At 40.2% G+C, this 18,335-nt stretch overlaps 1 protein-coding gene across 5 annotated transcripts in view; it reads left to right on the top strand.

Annotated features, from left to right (window-relative positions):
* The window catches only part of ZDHHC20 (zDHHC palmitoyltransferase 20), a 345,529-nt gene extending 338,109 nt beyond the window's left edge, over nucleotides 1-7,420 (top strand). For 4 of the 5 annotated variants that reach the window (XM_077745445.1, XM_077745448.1, XM_077745446.1 and 1 more), the window contains 3 exons: nucleotides 1,227-1,342; nucleotides 2,453-2,530; nucleotides 3,922-7,420. In XM_077745445.1, the coding sequence (XP_077601571.1) occupies nucleotides 1,227-1,342; nucleotides 2,453-2,490 (154 nt within the window). In that variant the 3' untranslated portion in view covers nucleotides 2,491-2,530; nucleotides 3,922-7,420. The remainder of the gene's footprint in view (nucleotides 1-1,226; nucleotides 1,343-2,452; nucleotides 2,531-3,921) is intronic. The other variant, XM_077745444.1, reaches the window with a different exon arrangement.
* The last annotated feature ends 10,915 nt before the right edge of the window (nucleotides 7,421-18,335 follow it).

Genomic DNA, 18,335 nt, shown 5'->3' on the forward strand with positions numbered 1-18,335 from the left:
GTCATCCAAATCAGAACCCTTTTGATATTAAGAGAGAGAATGCTTGCTATTGCTATTAATGGTTGAACCATGACAGTCACAAATAACTAGAAATCTTGGGGCAAACCAGGAAACATGGCTGTCCTAAATACGCTACATCTTCCTAGAAACTAAGATATTCTTTCAAGATTTGATTCTGTTGGTTTGTATCAGCTATATTTTTTTCAAAGAAACTGGTCCTGCTATCCTTCATTGTATTTTGATAAATAGATGTTAACTGCAGTGTGAAAATAATATTAATGAGGATTTCACAAATACAAATGTAAAATTTTTTCTCATTCATTCATCCTAGAAGATATTTTCTCAGTATTTCCATGCCAAGCAAGCTGATTCCTAAATTCAGAGAAATAGTTCCTTTTAAATGAAATTTTAAAGAAGATAGAGATGCTTCTGTCAAAGCGAAACAGTTGAAATTTATGTAAGACAGAAAGAAATTGTGGGGGAGGATGGATTATAAATTCCAAGCCAGCCTATTAATATCAGAACACAGACCTGAGAACCTACAGTCTTTGGGCCTTAGAACTCCAACTCTTACTGTGGGTCTGAACAAGTCACCTAAACTGTGTGACACTCGGTGTCCAGCTCTGTCAAATGAGGATAATCATACCTACTACCTCCAGGGGTCATTGTGAAGGTCGACATGTGCCTAACGCACCTAGCACAGTGTGTGGCCCGTAGTAAGTACACGGGGAACTCCGGCTCCCTTTTCCTTCTCCCGCTCCTCCATTCCCTCCCTCCCCGGCTCTCTTAGCAAGAAAAGTGAGTCTACACTAAATCACTAAATCATTTTTTCCCCTTAGATCTAAACTGCAGAGGTAGAAAGCAGAAAACTTGGGAAATGACAGGTAACTTTTTGTCCTGGCCACAGACCTAGATCCTCACCTTGTGCTACCCTACGGCTCTTGATTAACATATGTTTTAAAAGTTTCACACCAGCCTTTGGAGCTTTTTTCTTTTGTCTAATTGTTTTCATTGGCACTGTTGGAATATAGATTCTTGGGTCTAGAGAGCCATTGAGTTGGGGGTTGGGGGCATATTTTTCTTCTGAAGTTAAGAGGTTTTTTAGAGTGCTGAGATCTCATGAGTTGCCTCACATATGTAGGAGAAGGAATACTAATTGGCTGCTTATTAATTATCTGTAATTGAACATTAAACTGGTTACTAAATTATTTTCCTCCTCTTTTCAGTATTGGCTCAAATCAACCCTTTCCTATCAAACCACTTAGCGAATCAAAAAACCGATTGTTGGACAGTGAATCTCAGTGGACAGAGAATGAATCTGAAGAAGGCACTGTCCGATCAGGTAATGCTTGTCTTCTTGAAAACACTGCTTTTTCTGGTTAAAATGAAGATCGACCAGGTTTCACAAATGTGGAAGAATCAAAATAACATGTATTTAAAAATACTAAGATACAGGAGACTTTTAAATAAATACCTGCATACGGGGTGTCAGTGTTTATTGGTAGCTTTTATGGAGGAAAAAGGTTTGAGTGAAGAAGTTAGTTAGTGCTGTGTTTTGTTCTGTTCACACAATTGGAATTTTGTTGCCCAGCCACGTATTTCTTGACCTCAGACATAGAAAGTTCTTTTGGCATTCACTATTCCGAATAACATTTAAACAAGATTATTCTTTAGGGCCTGAATTTTGTTTATTTGAAAATAATTTTTGAAATGCATTGTAGTCTTTGCTGCCTTAGTATAAAAAGAGTGCACCGAATATATTTTAATCCTTTTCCTGATTAGTTAATTAGTTAATCATTTCATGAATTACGGTCATGAATTATGGCACATACAGAACAGTTGACAAGGCAGAGGGGGACTTTCGAACCAGGCCAGGTTCCCAGCACAGTCTGGCCCTTTAACAAGCATTACAGCCTAAACTATATGCAGGGGGTTTAATAGCAATAGTAATAACACTCTCCTCATCTTGCATTCTGGGAAAGTGGTCTGGACATTCAGATCATTTGGTACTAACTCAAGGAAATACCCTAAAATTTGAAAACTTACTGTCAGAATTTCTGATTTTTTGTTTGTTTTTGGCTTTTAGCAGTGCTTAAATTATTCTCTTTAATTAGCATCACTAGGGTATTCTCTTGGATTAGTCTTCATTAGGATCGTTAGACCCCCCATGCATTAGGTCAAGGGGAAAATTCATTCGTGGGCTTCGCAATTATTGCTGCTGAACATCTTTCAAAGCCAGTGGAGGTTTTCACAAGTATAAGCATAAAGCCAGACTTTTGGCTCTTAGCACCTCTGGGTTCTGCAGGAGCACATGGCTGTGGTTGATGCCATAAGCATGCTGAGTGCTGACATACGGCTCGCTTTACTGTGATCGTCCATTTTACCATTTAGCCAGAAACTTAATACCTTTTTTTTTTTTTTGGTCATGTCATATATAATTATGTGCTTACAGGGACAAATAACCATGTTACAGTGGCAGTAGAAAATTGAGTACCACTTGTTCATAACTAACCATTTGAATAAGAGCAAGGTAAGACAGTCTAAAGGTAATTCCCTTGAACAAATGCAGTTGTTTTCATATTTTGTCATCTCAAAAAAATTTGCAACTCAATTTTATGTACTTTTTCAATTATATCTACAAAATTAGGTAGTTGAGATTGGAAGGTAACGGCTGCCTAAATCCCATCTTTCTTTCCACTCCTAGCACAATCTTAATAAACATGTATTGGTAGATGAATGAAGAAACTGGAAACTTCTTTGGGTTGGCATGTGGACAACTAATCTTTTCAGTAAACAGTGTCTTATTAATTCGTTTGAGAAGAACAAGATGACTTTTGCCTACTGGTAAAAAATTTTTGCTCCAGAGAAGAGTGACTGATTAGGCTGCAGAAAAGACTGACGAGGTTCACTGATGTGGTTTATTTAGTTGGCAAAGGTAGAGCAAAGAGCGGTTTCCCGCCGCCGGGCCACACTGATGAGCCGTCCTGTCTGGCCAGCCCGGAGACCGTAGCCAGGGGAAATTAATTTAAAAAGCAACAGAGAGCATCCCAGACAGACTAAACATAAACCTTGGGACACGTAGTGAGACTGATGCGACTCCGTTGAAGTGCGAGGGGTGTGCTGCACTGCGGCCGTCCTGAGGCTTCACAGCAGGGAGCTCGCTGGGGGCTCGGCTCGCTCAGGACCCAGTAGCATCTGAAGTCTTCCTGCATAACAGGTGACCACAGACTTAGCAGCTTGGGACAATATCCATTTATTATCAGTTTGTCTGTGTCAGGAGTTCATTTTTTCAAGGAGTTCTCATCCGGCGTCTCAACTAGGGCACATCTGCTTCCCCCGCTCAGCAGTTTTCGTTCGCGTGCAGCTCCTCACGAAGGACCTGGCGCCCGTGTCCCAAGTAGCAGCGGCCCGAGCAAGAGCCGGCAGAGTCAGAACGGAGGCCAGGGCGGGCTGGCGCCAGGCTGGACTCTGGGCATGGGGGGTTGTGTGCGCTGTGGGGGCCTGGTCCCAGGCTCCTTCACGCGGGCGGGGGAATGTCTGACGCGAGTGGCCGCTGAGAGTCCTGGGCGGCCTGTGAATCCCGCTGTGGCTGCTTCCCCGCAGCCGCCGCGGCCTGAGGAGGCGCACGTAAACATGTCTTCGCGCGTTCCGTCCAAGTCAGCGGTAAGGGAGGCCCAGAAGAATCCACCTCTTTTAAAATGCTCTCTTGTTTGCTTCAGAGGAAGAAAGCCAGCACTACCCCTTACTCACTGTTTATAAAAATCTTTGTTATTCTTACGATATTAGTTGTATTGAAGTGTTTGTTTCCGGTCTTATTTTAGCAGCTTTATACCTTAGCCCAGAGAGCCACTTAATAAATCTTATTTTCAGAAATATAAAATTAAGTTTTAACCAATAACTCCATTGTTTCTGGTTTTGTAGGTTTATAAAAATGTATTATGGACTGATATTTTCAGTTTTATTTGCAAGAAAATGATCAATGGAATGAAATAATTGAAGTATAACAGAAGATATATTTTTTCAAAAAGGAAGCCTTTGTACAGATCGCTGGATTCACAGAAGCACTACTCCGGAGCAGGAAGATGCCTTAATCTTACATAAACCCATTTGTGCTACATCGACTTACTGCTACAAAAGTGACTTGATTTTACTTTGGAAATAACACCTATTATGAGATACTGCAGTGTGAGCTATCAAAACACATGTTAACACAGCATATGTATTTTTCTGACACCTGAGTTATATTGTTAGAGTTGTTCCTTTGTATCCATGTAAGTTTTCACTCCAGAAACACAAGCTGAGAAGTTGTCTTAGGTGAAGCGCACGTAGGGCAGTGCGGTGGCTGATACTGTGGCTTGTGCTGACTGTGTAAGGAAACGAAAATAACTTTTTTTTATTGGGTGTTTGCTAATTTATAATTACTGTTTTATACTTTTCAACATTTTTAATGAAGTTTTTTTATTGTTGGCTATAAAATAACACTCAGAAAGATTCAGGTATCTAAATGCAGTTATTTAAAACATGGAACACATTTGCATAATTCATTGAGGGCTTAGTTCTAAACATTAATACAACCGTGTAACATAGTGTTGTGCCCAAGGCTTAAATAGAAATACTTTTGGTTTTCTCTGCTTTCAAATTGCTTTTTTGGTGAACTTCCGTGGGTATTTTTAGGGGCAGGGAAACACAAAGGCACATGTGCTGTAGAGAAATACTGGACATCGAATAGTGGCAGTGGCTAGAAGAAAAGTAAAGAGGGAGATGGGCAGGTATTGTAAGCTGTTAAAAATTGTTCATAGTCCTGCGGTATTTAGAGTACAGTGTGCTTTGACCTTCAAGTGTCAGTTTAGGTAATTACTAAAAATTACTTTGAAACTTCTTAACAGTAATCCTGTGAAAGGGTAACCAGTGACTTACAATGCAGTTTGAAGGTGAAACTGCTTAGCGTAATTCTGCTTTCAGGAAAGAAATTCTAACCTGACTGGTCCACTCACAGCTCCAGTCTGTGAGCAGTGGGTTCCACTCTTCGTGCCAAATTTGAAAGCTGACTTCCTAAACAGCAGCCCCTTCCTGCCTGGTAAACATACATACCCCTTTTCCTTTTGAAATCCAATCTAAGCGACAGGAATTGTTGCATTAATCCTAAGGGAAAATACTGTATCCTGTAAAGGGGAAACAACATAGAAATGTTACTCCTCATTTATCCTGTTTACTCATATGTACACACACGCCCCAAAATGGTTGCTTGCTTCCAGTATTGGATAGAGCTGGGTCTTAACCAGCATCTGTAAATATTGACCATTACAGTTTATCTGTCTGTAAAATAGGATTGGGGGAAGGGGTATTATGCATGGGTTGGACTGGATGACCTCTCTCTTTGATTCCTAATTTTGCAAAAGTAACCTTATATTTCATTCATCCAACAAATATTTTGGGGATACCTTCTCTGTATGCCAAATATATGCTATAGGGATAGCTCTGTAATTTCCTAATGAGCATAAATTGTATAGTCAGCTGTTCCAGATCTTCCGTTTATAGGATTTGTCTAATTCCATTGGCTGTGCTAATATTAGCTTTTAAGAGGAAGTAACGTTTTTTTCCTTTGAACCAAAGGAATGAGTTACTTTGAAAATAACAGTTTATACTATTATAATGGTTCTACCTTTGTTTGGACTTTGTAGTCCTAATACTCTTGACTCTAGAAAACTTTTAAGTATGAGACTTAAGGGATTAAAAAAAATCACTTCACTTTGGCAGTTTATGTATTATAAAGAGATTGTGAATGTTTAAACTTGCTTGGCGACTTTCAGAAATGTTGTCCCGGTAGTTTTTGTGTAGTTCTCTACATTTAGATCAGAGGATTTGCATGCACCTGATTCACAGTTGAGGAAACATAGTTTCCCCCTTAAACCTATTCATGCACTTTTGTGGTGATGTAATCTTTCTCTCTCAACTTTTATTTAATGTCATCTTTAATAGTATAGCAAACACCTTTTCAGAAATTTTCACTTAAAGCCTTTGCTTTCATTACCTTTGGTTTAATTTATGGCCCACATTTTGCCACATTCTAGGGATTTGGCGGATTTATCCATACGTATTAGTGGCCATTTGGCAAGGGCCTACAAATGGCGTGGGAGTCCGGGCAAGGCTGCCTCTTTGGTATTTCAACTGGTATTGATTGATTTGTGCTATCAGCTCTTTAGGGGAAAAGGTCAAAATGAAGGCCTGTCGAAATTTATTAGTACCCTATCTTTGGTCCTTCAAACACCTTGATATATTTAAGGAGAATAAAGTTGAATTGCAGGTCCTGCCATTGCCATTAAAAGCAACTCTCCACCAGGGTCTCGGTTTTACCTGGGTCCAGACTTACCTGAATATTCAGTACCTGAGGCGTCTGACCAGCATCAGTATCCAAACCAAAGAGCAGCCGCAGTACAGTAGTTATTAAACATGAACACGTTTACAGAGTTTAGTTCCATCTTTACGTGTGGATTTTTTAAGCCCTTTCTACGTATTGAATGGTTTTGATCCAGTGCGTCCTAAGTGAATTGAACTGTAAGGTTAGTTTAAATCAAACATGCAATGTTTACTTGAATTTTACTTCTTTTCGAAAGATTTTGACTATGTTTACAAGATTGTTTAAATTAAAGATTATCAGCCGTGAGATGTCCATTCATTAATCTTTAAAGCAAATGTATATTAAGGGCTTAGGCTCTGTATATTTGGGGCACTGATAGACAGTGACTTACAAATAGGTTTTGCTTACATTTTGTTTTAGGACTAGCACTGCTATCAATGGAAACTATTTTTAACTAGTCTGTTATTAAGAAATTAATCATATTTTTGCATTTCAGCCAAAATAAAGACCATATTGATAATTTGTAAGATACAGGTGATATGTAAACCTGAAATCCATGTGTTTCATATGATCTGAACTGTATTTTCCAGTCTAAATTAAAAATGCAATATAGATTCAGAAAGGTCCATATTTTTCTAATGACTTCACTTTATATTATTTTGCTGGGTTGCATAAAGGAGGAGGGAATTGTATTTCTATTAAAAGATTAAGAAAGCTATTAGTCAAGTTTATTATATTTGTACTTGATTGCAGATGAGGCTATATGCCCATTTAGAAGAAAAGATGGACACTATTTTAAAGTGATCTTTAATATGTTTTTATAGAAACAAATTTGAAATAGTTTATTTTGGTTGTCTTTGCTTATCAAGTACCATAAGTCCTGTATTTGTTTCTCATAAGTATAATCCTGGACCATGACTTAATGTTAACTCTTTGCTTTGTCTTTTGGATGGCCTAACCTACATTAACATGAAGGCTGAACATTTTTAAACTTTTTTTTTCAAAAATCATAATATTTACTTTATTAATAAATAAAAATAAAGTCTTGTATTTGAACAGGTTTTTTGTTGTTATAAAGTGGTATATATCAAATGAGAGAATATTATTTTGATCCTTTGGGGAATTTGGTAAAATAGTGTTTAGTTAGAGAATTGGCTAATAATTTGGGGTAGCCACATCTAAGACACATACTATTTGAGTGCAAAAGTATTACGTAGGCTAGAGATTGCTTTATTCAGAAAGTATTAAGTGTGCTTTTTCTGAACATGCTAACTTTCAATTCAGAAGTCACTTTAGGATTGTAAGTACCTTGGAAACCCTGTAAAAGTTGAATTGTGGTTGTCAGAATGCTGAGTAATGGGCTTTATCTTGTGAATTCTTTTCGACAATTGCATTCTAATTCCCTTCCCAATCAACAGCTTTGTTATCTGAGGCCATTGAATAAAACAGGAAGGCTCTGAGAGCTGTGATTCCCAGCTTTTAGACTAGCAAAATTTCAAAACATTTGAAGAGGCCAGTAGAGATGAAGCAACATTTTTAGCTTTATCGGGGGCGGGAGGGGGCGGTAATTTAGAGCACCGTGCTTGAGGTAGGGAGGGGGGTAGACTACTAACTGGCCAAAAGGCCATTCTGACACCCAGAGAAGTAATGACATCACATTGGCCTTATTTTCCTCACTTCTCATAAGTTAGTTTTTTGGAACCATTCTGGAGAAGTTGACTGACATTGGCCTCTTTTACCTGTTTTACACTCATGTACCCCAGAATCTAGAGGGATGAAAACTAACATTTAGTTTTTTCTGTGTGACAGGTTTTTTATGAATGTTTTAAGAACCCTATGAGGCTAACCTCATCTCCTTTAACCCCCCACATCAGTGCCTCCACTTGATACAGAGGATTTAAGTGCTGTTCCCACTCCTCAACTCACCAGTGCTGGCCTTCAAGCAAGAATGTCACCTCTCAGCCCATTCTCCACGCAAGGTCCTTCTCTTCTTCAGGACGCCCGGTCCAGGAGCAGCTTCAGCATACTTGCCCGTGGCCCCAAACCAAGTTCGCATCTCTGTGCTAACTACTAACTTAATTCAGCCATGTATTAGACATATGTACCGGCACGTCAACTCACTAGATTATAAATTCTTGAGGACTTTTTTTTTTTACTAACTACCCACAAAATGAACACTGAAGTTCAGAAAACAATTGGAGTAAAGAATTTCATGTTCATTACTCTGTTGTGTCCGAGTTCTCAAAAGTGAGCATCAGAGCCTATAAAATTATCCCAAACTTGAAAAACACTAGTCAACCTTTCACACATTTTAGCGGAAGTGTACTTTTATGGTGCGGCATCATTGGAGAGCAGTTTGGCGATATCAAGTCTTCAAATGTCCATATTTTCTGACCTGGCAGTTCCCTTTATAGATTTACTTCTGCATTATGAGCAGTGCATAAGGATATCAGGAGCAGAGCCGTTTAAAGCGACAAGAGACCGGAAGCCGCAGGTCCCACCACCATTTGTGGTGACATAGTGTGAGAGACTATCTGAAGGGTAGACGAGGAGCCGTTAGTGCCGTTAGTGCCGTCTCCGGAGAAGAACGGGGCTCAGGAAGAGGTTCCGTAGTGCCACTGTGTGCGCTTTCATACCGGTATTTTTATGTTGTGTGCATATGCTACTTTTAAAAGAGAAAAATGGTGGGTTAGACATTCTGTAGATCCGTGAGGGAGAAATGGGTTGTTTGATACATGATGCTGGACCAACATGCTGGCCGTTTGGGAAAAAATCCTTCACATCTTACATCAGAACAAATTTCAGTTGGCTCATGAATTTACATGTTATATAGTGAAAACAAATACTCCAAAAAAAAAAAAAAATGGGTACAGGAAGGGTATTTCTCAGCGGGCACAACAATGGTGGCCATGAAGAAAAGCAGATTTGAGGTCGTGCAAACTTCAGAAAACGAGCCCTAGTAGGAAAAGAAGGAGATAGAACAAGAAGAAATTCACAAAAGAAATAAGCGTCAATAATAGCATATAAAAAGATACTTTGCTTCATTAATTAAAGAAATACAAGTGAAAGACCCAGGGGATTATGGCGCCTGCGGTAGGTGCAGCCAGGTTGCTGGAGAAGCGTTTTGGCGGGAACATAAAGTGGCCTGACTTCACGGAAGCGGTAATTTGGCGACACGTGTCCCAGGTTTCGCTGCGCATCGTCTTCGTACTTAGCGACGGGCGCGAGGCTGTTGAGAGGCTCCTGTAAAAGCACCGCATCGGGAAAACCGGCGTCGGTTGTGGGAAATCCGCTAAACTGTGTTACTGTTTTCCAGAGGCCACAGTGAAGCCACGAATAGCTATACTCATGAAAACGGAAGTACCTCCATTGGCAGGACCTCGAAGACGTGAAGTGAAATACTCCAACCGCAGCGTCTGCACACACACGGCCATCCCACCTAGCGGGCTCAGCGGACGTGTTGTGTACCTGCGTGTGCGGAGTCCGCCCCCCAGCGGAGCACCTGCTCGGGAGGACGGCAGNGCCAGGAAAGCTCGCAGGCCCGAACCCGCGGCGGCCCGGCAGGCAGGGCGCTCGGGGCCTCTCGGTCTGTGGTTCCTCGTCTGGCTGCCCAGGAGGGACCACCCTCAGTTTGGAAGATTTACCAACTACAGACCTGTGCATACGGGTGGACAGGCCGCCCTCACACTTTTCCCTGCGCCTTTTAGAATAGGCCTCACGCCCCTGTTTCAACCTGCAGCCTCTCGAGACGCAGAGAAGCTGTCAACGTATCTCAGAGTCCAGTTAGGAAGACTACTTGCTCTGTAACCCTCTTTTTGTTAAAGTTCACTCGGGAGAAACATCATCTGGAAATGACTTTTGGAAATGCAGTCTCTGCATCGCTTTTTGGATTCAGGTCCGTGTTTGTTTCCAGAGCTAAAGAGAAGGAGAGAGGACATGGGGTGGGGTGGGGGGTCCCCAGAACCATTGTCTGTATGTGTGTGGTTTTTCAGCATCCTGCATATAGTATATATAGGGATTAAACTTAAGTCGTTATTTGAAATATGTAGCTTTTCAGGACTCCTGGGTGGCTCAGTCGGTTGGGCATTCCACTTCAGCTCAGGCCATGATCTCCCAGTTTCTGGGTTCAAGCCTCACGTCCACCTCTGTGCTGACAGCTCCGAGCCTGGAGCGTGCTTGGGATTCTGTGTCTCCCTCTATCTCTGACCCTTCCTCTCTCTCTCTTTCAAAAATAAATAAAACATTTTTAAAAATATATAAAAAATATATAGCTTTTCTACATGTTTAGGTGTGCTCATCATATGTTAAATATGATATAGAAAAATAGGGTGAATATTTCAGTATTCTTAGATTGTCTTTGTAATAGAAAGTGAATCACTGAGAAATAAATTATGTATACATTTCACTGAGTGGATGGAGGAGAGTGAGAGAGAATTATGCACATTTGCTGTAATGTTGCTGTGAATGTGGTGTATATAACAGAAAAGGGTGTGCTCTAATTTCATATAACAAATGAGGTCATGAGGGTGGCGGCCATCAACATTGCAGCCCGCAGACTGGGCAGTCCCCAGGACCTGTTTAGTGGCTCCAGAGAATTCTCCGGCTAAAGATCCATGCGGCCTCTGCCAGGCAGTGTTGACAGTCTCCTCCAAAGTGGTAGTTCCACTGCGCTTCCAGTTTCGCGGCTTCTGTCTCTCAGCGGTTCCTCGAGGGCTTTGATAATCAGGGCAGAGGCAGAAGGTGCCGCTTCCATCTGGACCTGTCCCATTGATGAATGGCCAGTTTGACCTTTCCCCTCAGACCCTTCCAGTCATTCGGTGCCTTGGTGATGTCATCACCAACACTTTTTGGAGATGGACCCAGGGGGCCGATCTTAGGAGCCGGGGCAGATGTGGCACCGACTTCGCCACCAGTGCACCTTGGGCACGTGACTTTGATCTCATTGGGGTTGACGTAGGCAGCACCGGAGAGGTGGCTCGTGTCGAATGAGCCGGGATCCAGGAAGACTGGAGAGAACTGCACCGTGGCCTCGTGTGAGCCAGAAGCCAAAAGGTCCATACGTGTGTCCTTCGGCAGGCCTTTGTGGAGGGTGAAACCAAGGTTCTCGTTTGGAAACACCTTCCGGTTTTAGATGTCTTGAGGCGATGACACGTGATGTAGAGCTAGTGAAGTGACATGTTCTAAATATCTTTCTGTTTAATTTTATGTAGAATTGGAGAAATATTTTATAGATGGAATTGTTAAACCACCTATTTTTCAAATGATTGTTTATTTGTTGGGGGGGGGAGGGCAGAGAGAAAGAGAGAGAGGGAGACAGAATCCAAAGCAGGCTCAGACCTGTCAGTGCAGAGCCCGACACGGGACTCAAACTCCCAAACCGTGAGATCCTGACCTGAGTGGAAGTCGGACACTCAACGGACCCAGGCGCCCCAAACCACCTTTGAGAAGTACACATTCGGTACGTATTCATTGGTTTGCAAGTGAGAGAAAAGGCAGCTCAAGGTTAGGGCTCTACAGATGTGGTTTTTGTGAGATTATAGCTACAGTACAATCTATGTCAATCAGCACTTTATATAATTATATAGGTACATTGTTAAGCAATTAAATGGAAAACATGCTTTCTTGCTAATACTCTAGTAGTATTGGTCAAATAACGATCAGTCTTAGGAGCACTCAGTTATATATACTGTGCTTTATTGCTTAGTGGTTTATTTTATACTTATTAAGTATATATTATGATTATTAAGAGAAAAGGGGCTCTTCTAATTGAAAGATTAATGCAGGCCTGATGTTCTTTCCCTCTTTTAAGATGAAACATTTTTCTCCTTACCAAAGACTAGATTGCCTTGCATTATTGACTGAGTTGGCAATGTTTACTCATATTGATAAAAATACTAACGCTTTCAGACTCTGACACAGGACATTATTTATGATATATGAAAAAGTAAGATACAAAACCACGGGTATGGTCCTCAGTCATATATAAAGTGTATATGCCTGGGTACCGCGCTCTGATTTTGTGATTATAAGTGAATCTGGTCTGTTACCGAATTATTTTTAAAAAATTTTTTTTAATGTTTTGTTTATTTCTGACGGAGAGAGAGCATGAGCAGGGGAGGGTCAGAGAGAGAGGGAGACACAGAATCTGAAACAGGCTCCAGGCTCTGAGCTAGCTGTCAGCACAGAGCCCGATGCGGGGCTCGAACCCACCAACCGTGAGATCACGACCTGAGCCGAAGTTGGACACTTAACCGACCGAGCCACCCAGGAGCCTCCTGAATTATTTTTTAGTTCTCTGTGATGAGCATATGTTATTTTCAAATTTGAAGAGAAAATCACATAGAAAAGCATTGAAGGAAAGTGGAAGGAAGCACCAAAACAGTTGGCAACGGGGGAGGAGAGAGTGGGGTGGTAGTTAAGGGATCGTTGCGTTTTGCTTTGTATGTTATGTGCTCCATGAATTTTTCAATCATCATAGGAATCGGCTCAGTGAAATTCCTATGGGATCAAAATAAATACAAAGGTTTTTTGTTTTTTGTTTTTGTTAGCAAAAATCAGACACTCAGATCAATGGAACAGAATAGAGAACTCAGAAATGGACCTAACAATGTAGGGTCAACTAACCTTTGACAAAGCAGGAAAGAATATCCAATGGAATAAAGACAGTCGCTTCAGCAAGTGGGGCTGGAAAAACTAGACACTGACATGCAGAAAAATGAACCTGGACCACTTTCTTGCACCATACACAAAAATAAAATGGATGAAAGACCTAAACGTAAGACAGGAAGCCATCAAAATCCTTAAGGAGGAAGCAGGCAAAAACCTCTCTGACCTTGGCCGCAGCAACTTCTCACTCAACCTATCTTTGGAGGCAAGGAAACCAAAGCAAAAATGAACTATTGGGACCCCATCAAAATAAAAAGCTTCTGCACAGAGAAGGAAACAATCAGCAAAACTAAAAGGCAACCAACGGAATGGGAGAAGATATTTGCAAAGGACATATCAGATAAAGGGTTAGTATCCAAAATCTATAAAGAACTTATCAAACTCAACACCTGAAAAAAAAAAAATAATCCAGTAAAGAAATGGGCAAAAGACATGAATAGACACATCTCCAAAGAAGATATCCAGATGGCCAAAATGCTGAACATCACTCATCATCAGGGAAATACAGATCAAAACCACAATGAGATACCACCTCACACCTGTCAGAATGGCTAACATTAACAACTCGGACAACAGCAGATGTTGGCAAGGATGTGGAGAAAGAGGGTCTCTTTTGCACTGCTAGTGGGAATGCAAACTGGTGCAGCCACTCTGGAAAACAGTATGGAGATTCCTCAAAAAATTAAAAATAGAACTACCCTACAACCCAGCAATTGCACTACTAGGTACTGATCCAAGGGATACAGGTGTGCTGTTTCTAAGGGGCACATGCGCCCGAATGTTTACAGCAGCGCCATCAACAATAGCCAAAGTATGGAGAGAGCCCAAATGTCCATCGATGGATGAATGGATAAAGACGATGTGGTGTATACATACAATGGAGTAGTACTCAGCAATCAAAAAGAACGAAATCTTGCCATTTGCAACTATGTGGATGGTACTAGACGGTATTAAGCGAACCAAAATTAGAGAAAAACAAATTATCATATGACTTCACTCATGTGAGGACTTTAAGATACAAAACAGATGAACAGAAGGGAAGGAAAGCAAAAATAATATAAAAACAGGGAGGGGGACAAAACATAAGAGACTCTTAAATATGGAGAACAAACAGAGGGCTATTGAAGGGATTATGGGGGGGGGATGGGCTAAATGGGTGAGGGGCATTAAGGACTCTACTCCTGAAATCATTATTGCACTATATGACTAACTTGGATGTAAATTTTAAAAATAAAGAAAAGAAAAGTTAAGGGGACTACTGAAGTGGCTACTTGTAACTAAATGTGAAAATAAACATACTTCTGGAATCCATAGTATTAGAATAAGCTAATAGAAGATCCTGTAAACAACTTGATTGAATCAGTGTGGGATATAATGTGATGTTGAATGTTTTCCTAAAAGCTGGTTTGACAGAAAAAAACAGTACACCACAGAATTTTTCCTTATCTACTGGAAATAAATTACAATCTCAATTCTTATAATAAAAGCCTTGCATTAAAAAAATAAAAAGTACAAAGTAACATCTGCTTGGAAATTTCAACAAACATTAGTTGTCAGCATAAAAAGAGTACAATCAACAAAAACATCCTCGACTATGGAGATAACCAGACTTGTGTGTCACGAAGCTTTTGGGATTTGCACTGTCACCATAAATGATTCTCTTGATTTCAATTAGGGATAATGTATCGAACATAGTATAAGAGTAATTTAGAATTGTAGCTAGAAATAACATCGATGTGCAGTAATACATATGGTCTTTATTGTGTTGCTCATATAGATCACTCAGTGGGCAAATTATTCATGTTCAAGTTAAGGTATAAGGAAGGAACAGAAATGGATGGAACAAAAAGTCTTCTATTTTTAACAACACCCTTTTAAAAGAAAAACAAAGGGCAGCAAATAATAATGATATGAGGAGTCATTGTTTTGAAGTTTCTGGCTTCTGGTATGAGAAAATGTGAGTTTCCATAATAGAAAAGGCTAATGAGAAAAGATGCTTTGGGGTAAATAGTTTGGTTTTGAACATTTTTTTAAATGTTTATTTTGAGAGAGAGAGAGAGCATGCACGTGAGCCGGGGAGGGTCAGAGAGAGAGGAGAATCCCAAGCAGAATGCCAATCTGCACTGACAGTGTAGACAGAGCCCAATGCCAGGCTCGATCTCTGAACCGTGAGATCATGACCTGAGCCGAATCAAGAGTTGGACACTTAACCAGCTGAGCCACTCAGACACCCCTGGTTCTGACCATTTTAACTTTGAGATAACATCTAGATTCAGATGTGAGATAATGGCATGCTTCAATCTGGAGCTTATAAGAGATATCTAGATAGGAAATGCAAACTTTGTGCATCAGATCTATAGGTAGGAAATGATCACAGTAATGGTAAGTATGTAGATAAATTTGTAAAATTATATTTGATTATCTTAATTTCTCTAAAAGATGTACTTGTTTAGGGGCACCTGGGTGGCTCAGTCGGTTGAGCATCCAACTCTTTGTTTTGGTTCGGGTCATGATCTCGGAGTTCGTGAGTTCAAGCCCCACATGGGGCTCTGTGCTGAAGGTGCAGAGCCTGCTGGGGAGTGTCTCCTTCTCTCTCTGCCCATGCGCCACTTGTACTCTCTCTCTCTTTCAAAATAAGCTAAACTTAAACATTTCTAAGATGTGCTTGTTTAAAACAAATTATAATGCTATAATTGTGACATTTGTAAATATTAACAGCACAAAAGATGGGGTGGTAAATGAAACTATACAATTGTAATGAAAATAGTATAATACTAACTCTAAGTCGGCTGATAAATTAAAGAGGTATTTCATAATTCCCGGAAAAAATACTGCAGAGAGGCAGAGTCAAAAAGTGAACAAAGGAGCCGAAATGGAGTAACAAGAAATGTTAGCCCAAAAGAAGTCAAGAGGGGAAGTGAGACACAGAAAAGCAAATGAGACTAATTGAAAACAAATAGCAAAATGGCAGACCTTTATCATAACTTAAATGCAAATATACTAAATACTACAAAGACAGTAATTGTCAAATGGGATTTTTTTTAAAAAAATGCAAGACCCTATTCTATGACTATTTGCTCTCTCTAAGAAATGTATTTTAAACACAAAAGTAACTTGAAAGTAAAAGGATGAACATATATACACCATGCAAACATTAGTCATCGGATAAAATATACTTTCATAATGGTAAAAGATCAAGGCTGTAGGAAATTTGCTAGCAAATTTTTGTGTGCTTAATTACACAGCTTCAAATACATGAAGTGAAAACAGCTAAAGAGAGAAACAGACAAACCTGGAGTCGTAGTTAGGATATTCTAAACCCCTTTCTTATAACTGATAAAATGGCTATACCAAAAGTCAGAATAAAAGTAAGAATATAAGACTTGAGTGACACTATTGCCCACCTTGACATAAGGGACATTTACAGAACACCTCACCCATCAACCTTAGAATGCACAATCTTCACTAACTCGTGGGATGTTCATTAAGACACGGTGAGCCATAAAAAATTTTCAGTGAATTTTAAGAGGCTGAAATCGTTTTCAATGTCTTATTACTGTGACAGAATAAAATGAATGGCAAGAAAACATCTAGAAAAGCTTAAACTATTGGAAATTAAAAGACACGTGGATTAAGTAAAGGATCTGCGATTACCTTTCTTACACATTTATATGGATACTAGCAGAAACCCCAGTCACCTGGTCAGAGGTCACCCTAATTCACATAAGAACGGCCAGAGTCACGTCACAGGATTATTAGTCTCCCATAGCTGACAGTGGGCAGAAAATGCGGCTCGGATTGTGTGAACTTACATATGTGGTGGGAGGATTGTACTGTCAGGAGTCCTGAAAATATGAATTCTTCCACTTAGAGAATTTCTGGCCAGTGACAGGAGGAAGGATCCTGGGTCCTTACCCTTTGAAATGTAACTATATTTCCCTGGAGGGGAGACTAAAAGGAAGATAATGTTCAAAATCCACTCCTGAAGTCCGGGTTCTTCATTCCATCACCCTTTCCATTAGCCTAGGTCTCTGTTCTGGGATGGAACCATTTGGCTCCCAAAGAGATAATTCTCTTATCTTTTGGATTTATTATCTTTTGGATGGTAACCATTCATTCTACCTTTCAGGGACAAATGGCTGAGAAGTGATATTTGAAAATCTATTATTTCTGGGGAAGTTCAAAGTAAGCATCTTAAAATCAATTTTATAGCTCAGGAGGTTAAGACTTTGCAGGAACACTGAAAAATTCAGGAAAGATTTGTCTTTTTATAGCACATAAATCTATCAATGGGTCAGGGCACATGGGTGGCTCAGTTGGTTAAGCGTCCAACTCTTGATTTCAGCTCAGGTCATGATCTCACGGTTCATGGGATCTAGGCCTGCATTGGGCTCCAAACTGATAATGCAGAGACAGGGATTCTCCCCACGCCCCTCTCTGCCCCTCCCCCACTTGTGCTCTCTTGCTCTCTCAAATATAAACATTTTTAAAAATCTATCCGGGGCGCCTGGGTGGCTCAGTCAGTTAGGCGTCCGACTTCAGGTCAGGTCATGATCTCACAGTTCGTGGGTTTGAGCCCCGCATCGGGCTCTGTGCTGACAGCTCAGAGCCTGGAGCCTGTTTCCGATTCTGTATCTCCCTGTCTCTCTGACCCTCCCCTGTTCATGCTGTCTCTCTCTCTCTCTCTCTCTCTCTCTCAGAAATAAATAAAACATAAAAACATTTTTAAATAAATAAAAAATTTAAAATAATCTATCAATAGGTCAAAAAATCAGGAAGGAAATTAGAAAATATTTGGAACTGAATGATAATGAAAATACAAAATTTCCAAACCTGTCTTATCTAGCTAATGCAGTGCATACAAGGAAATTTACAGATTTAAATGGCTATATTTTCAAGAGCTTTCAAAATCAATCTATATCAAAAGGCCAAAAGAAAAAAAGTAAATGAAAATCAAATGAAAAGGTAAAAATAAGACCAGAGAATAACGATGTAGAATATGAAAAATAGCACAAAAATTAATAGAACCAAAAGTTCTCTGAAAGCATTACTAAAGTTGATCAGTTGATGTCAGATCCTACTTGACATCAAGAGAATAGAAAGGGAATATTACAAACATCATGCCAATGAATTTGATAACCTAGATAAAACATCCCCATCCCCAGTTCTAGAACAAGATGGAACAATCCCCCCTCCATGACTCCCACTAAGTACAACTAAAATTTCTGGATATTGCATAGAAAGCAAACATGTTGCCGCACTGACTGGGTGGAGCCTGCTTGGGATTCTCTCTCTCCCTCTCTCTCAGCCC

The sequence above is a fragment of the Crocuta crocuta genome, unplaced genomic scaffold, assembly GCF_008692635.1.
Source record: "Crocuta crocuta isolate KB4526 unplaced genomic scaffold, BGI_CrCroc_1.0 scaffold258, whole genome shotgun sequence".
Lineage (NCBI taxonomy): Eukaryota > Metazoa > Chordata > Mammalia > Carnivora > Hyaenidae > Crocuta > Crocuta crocuta.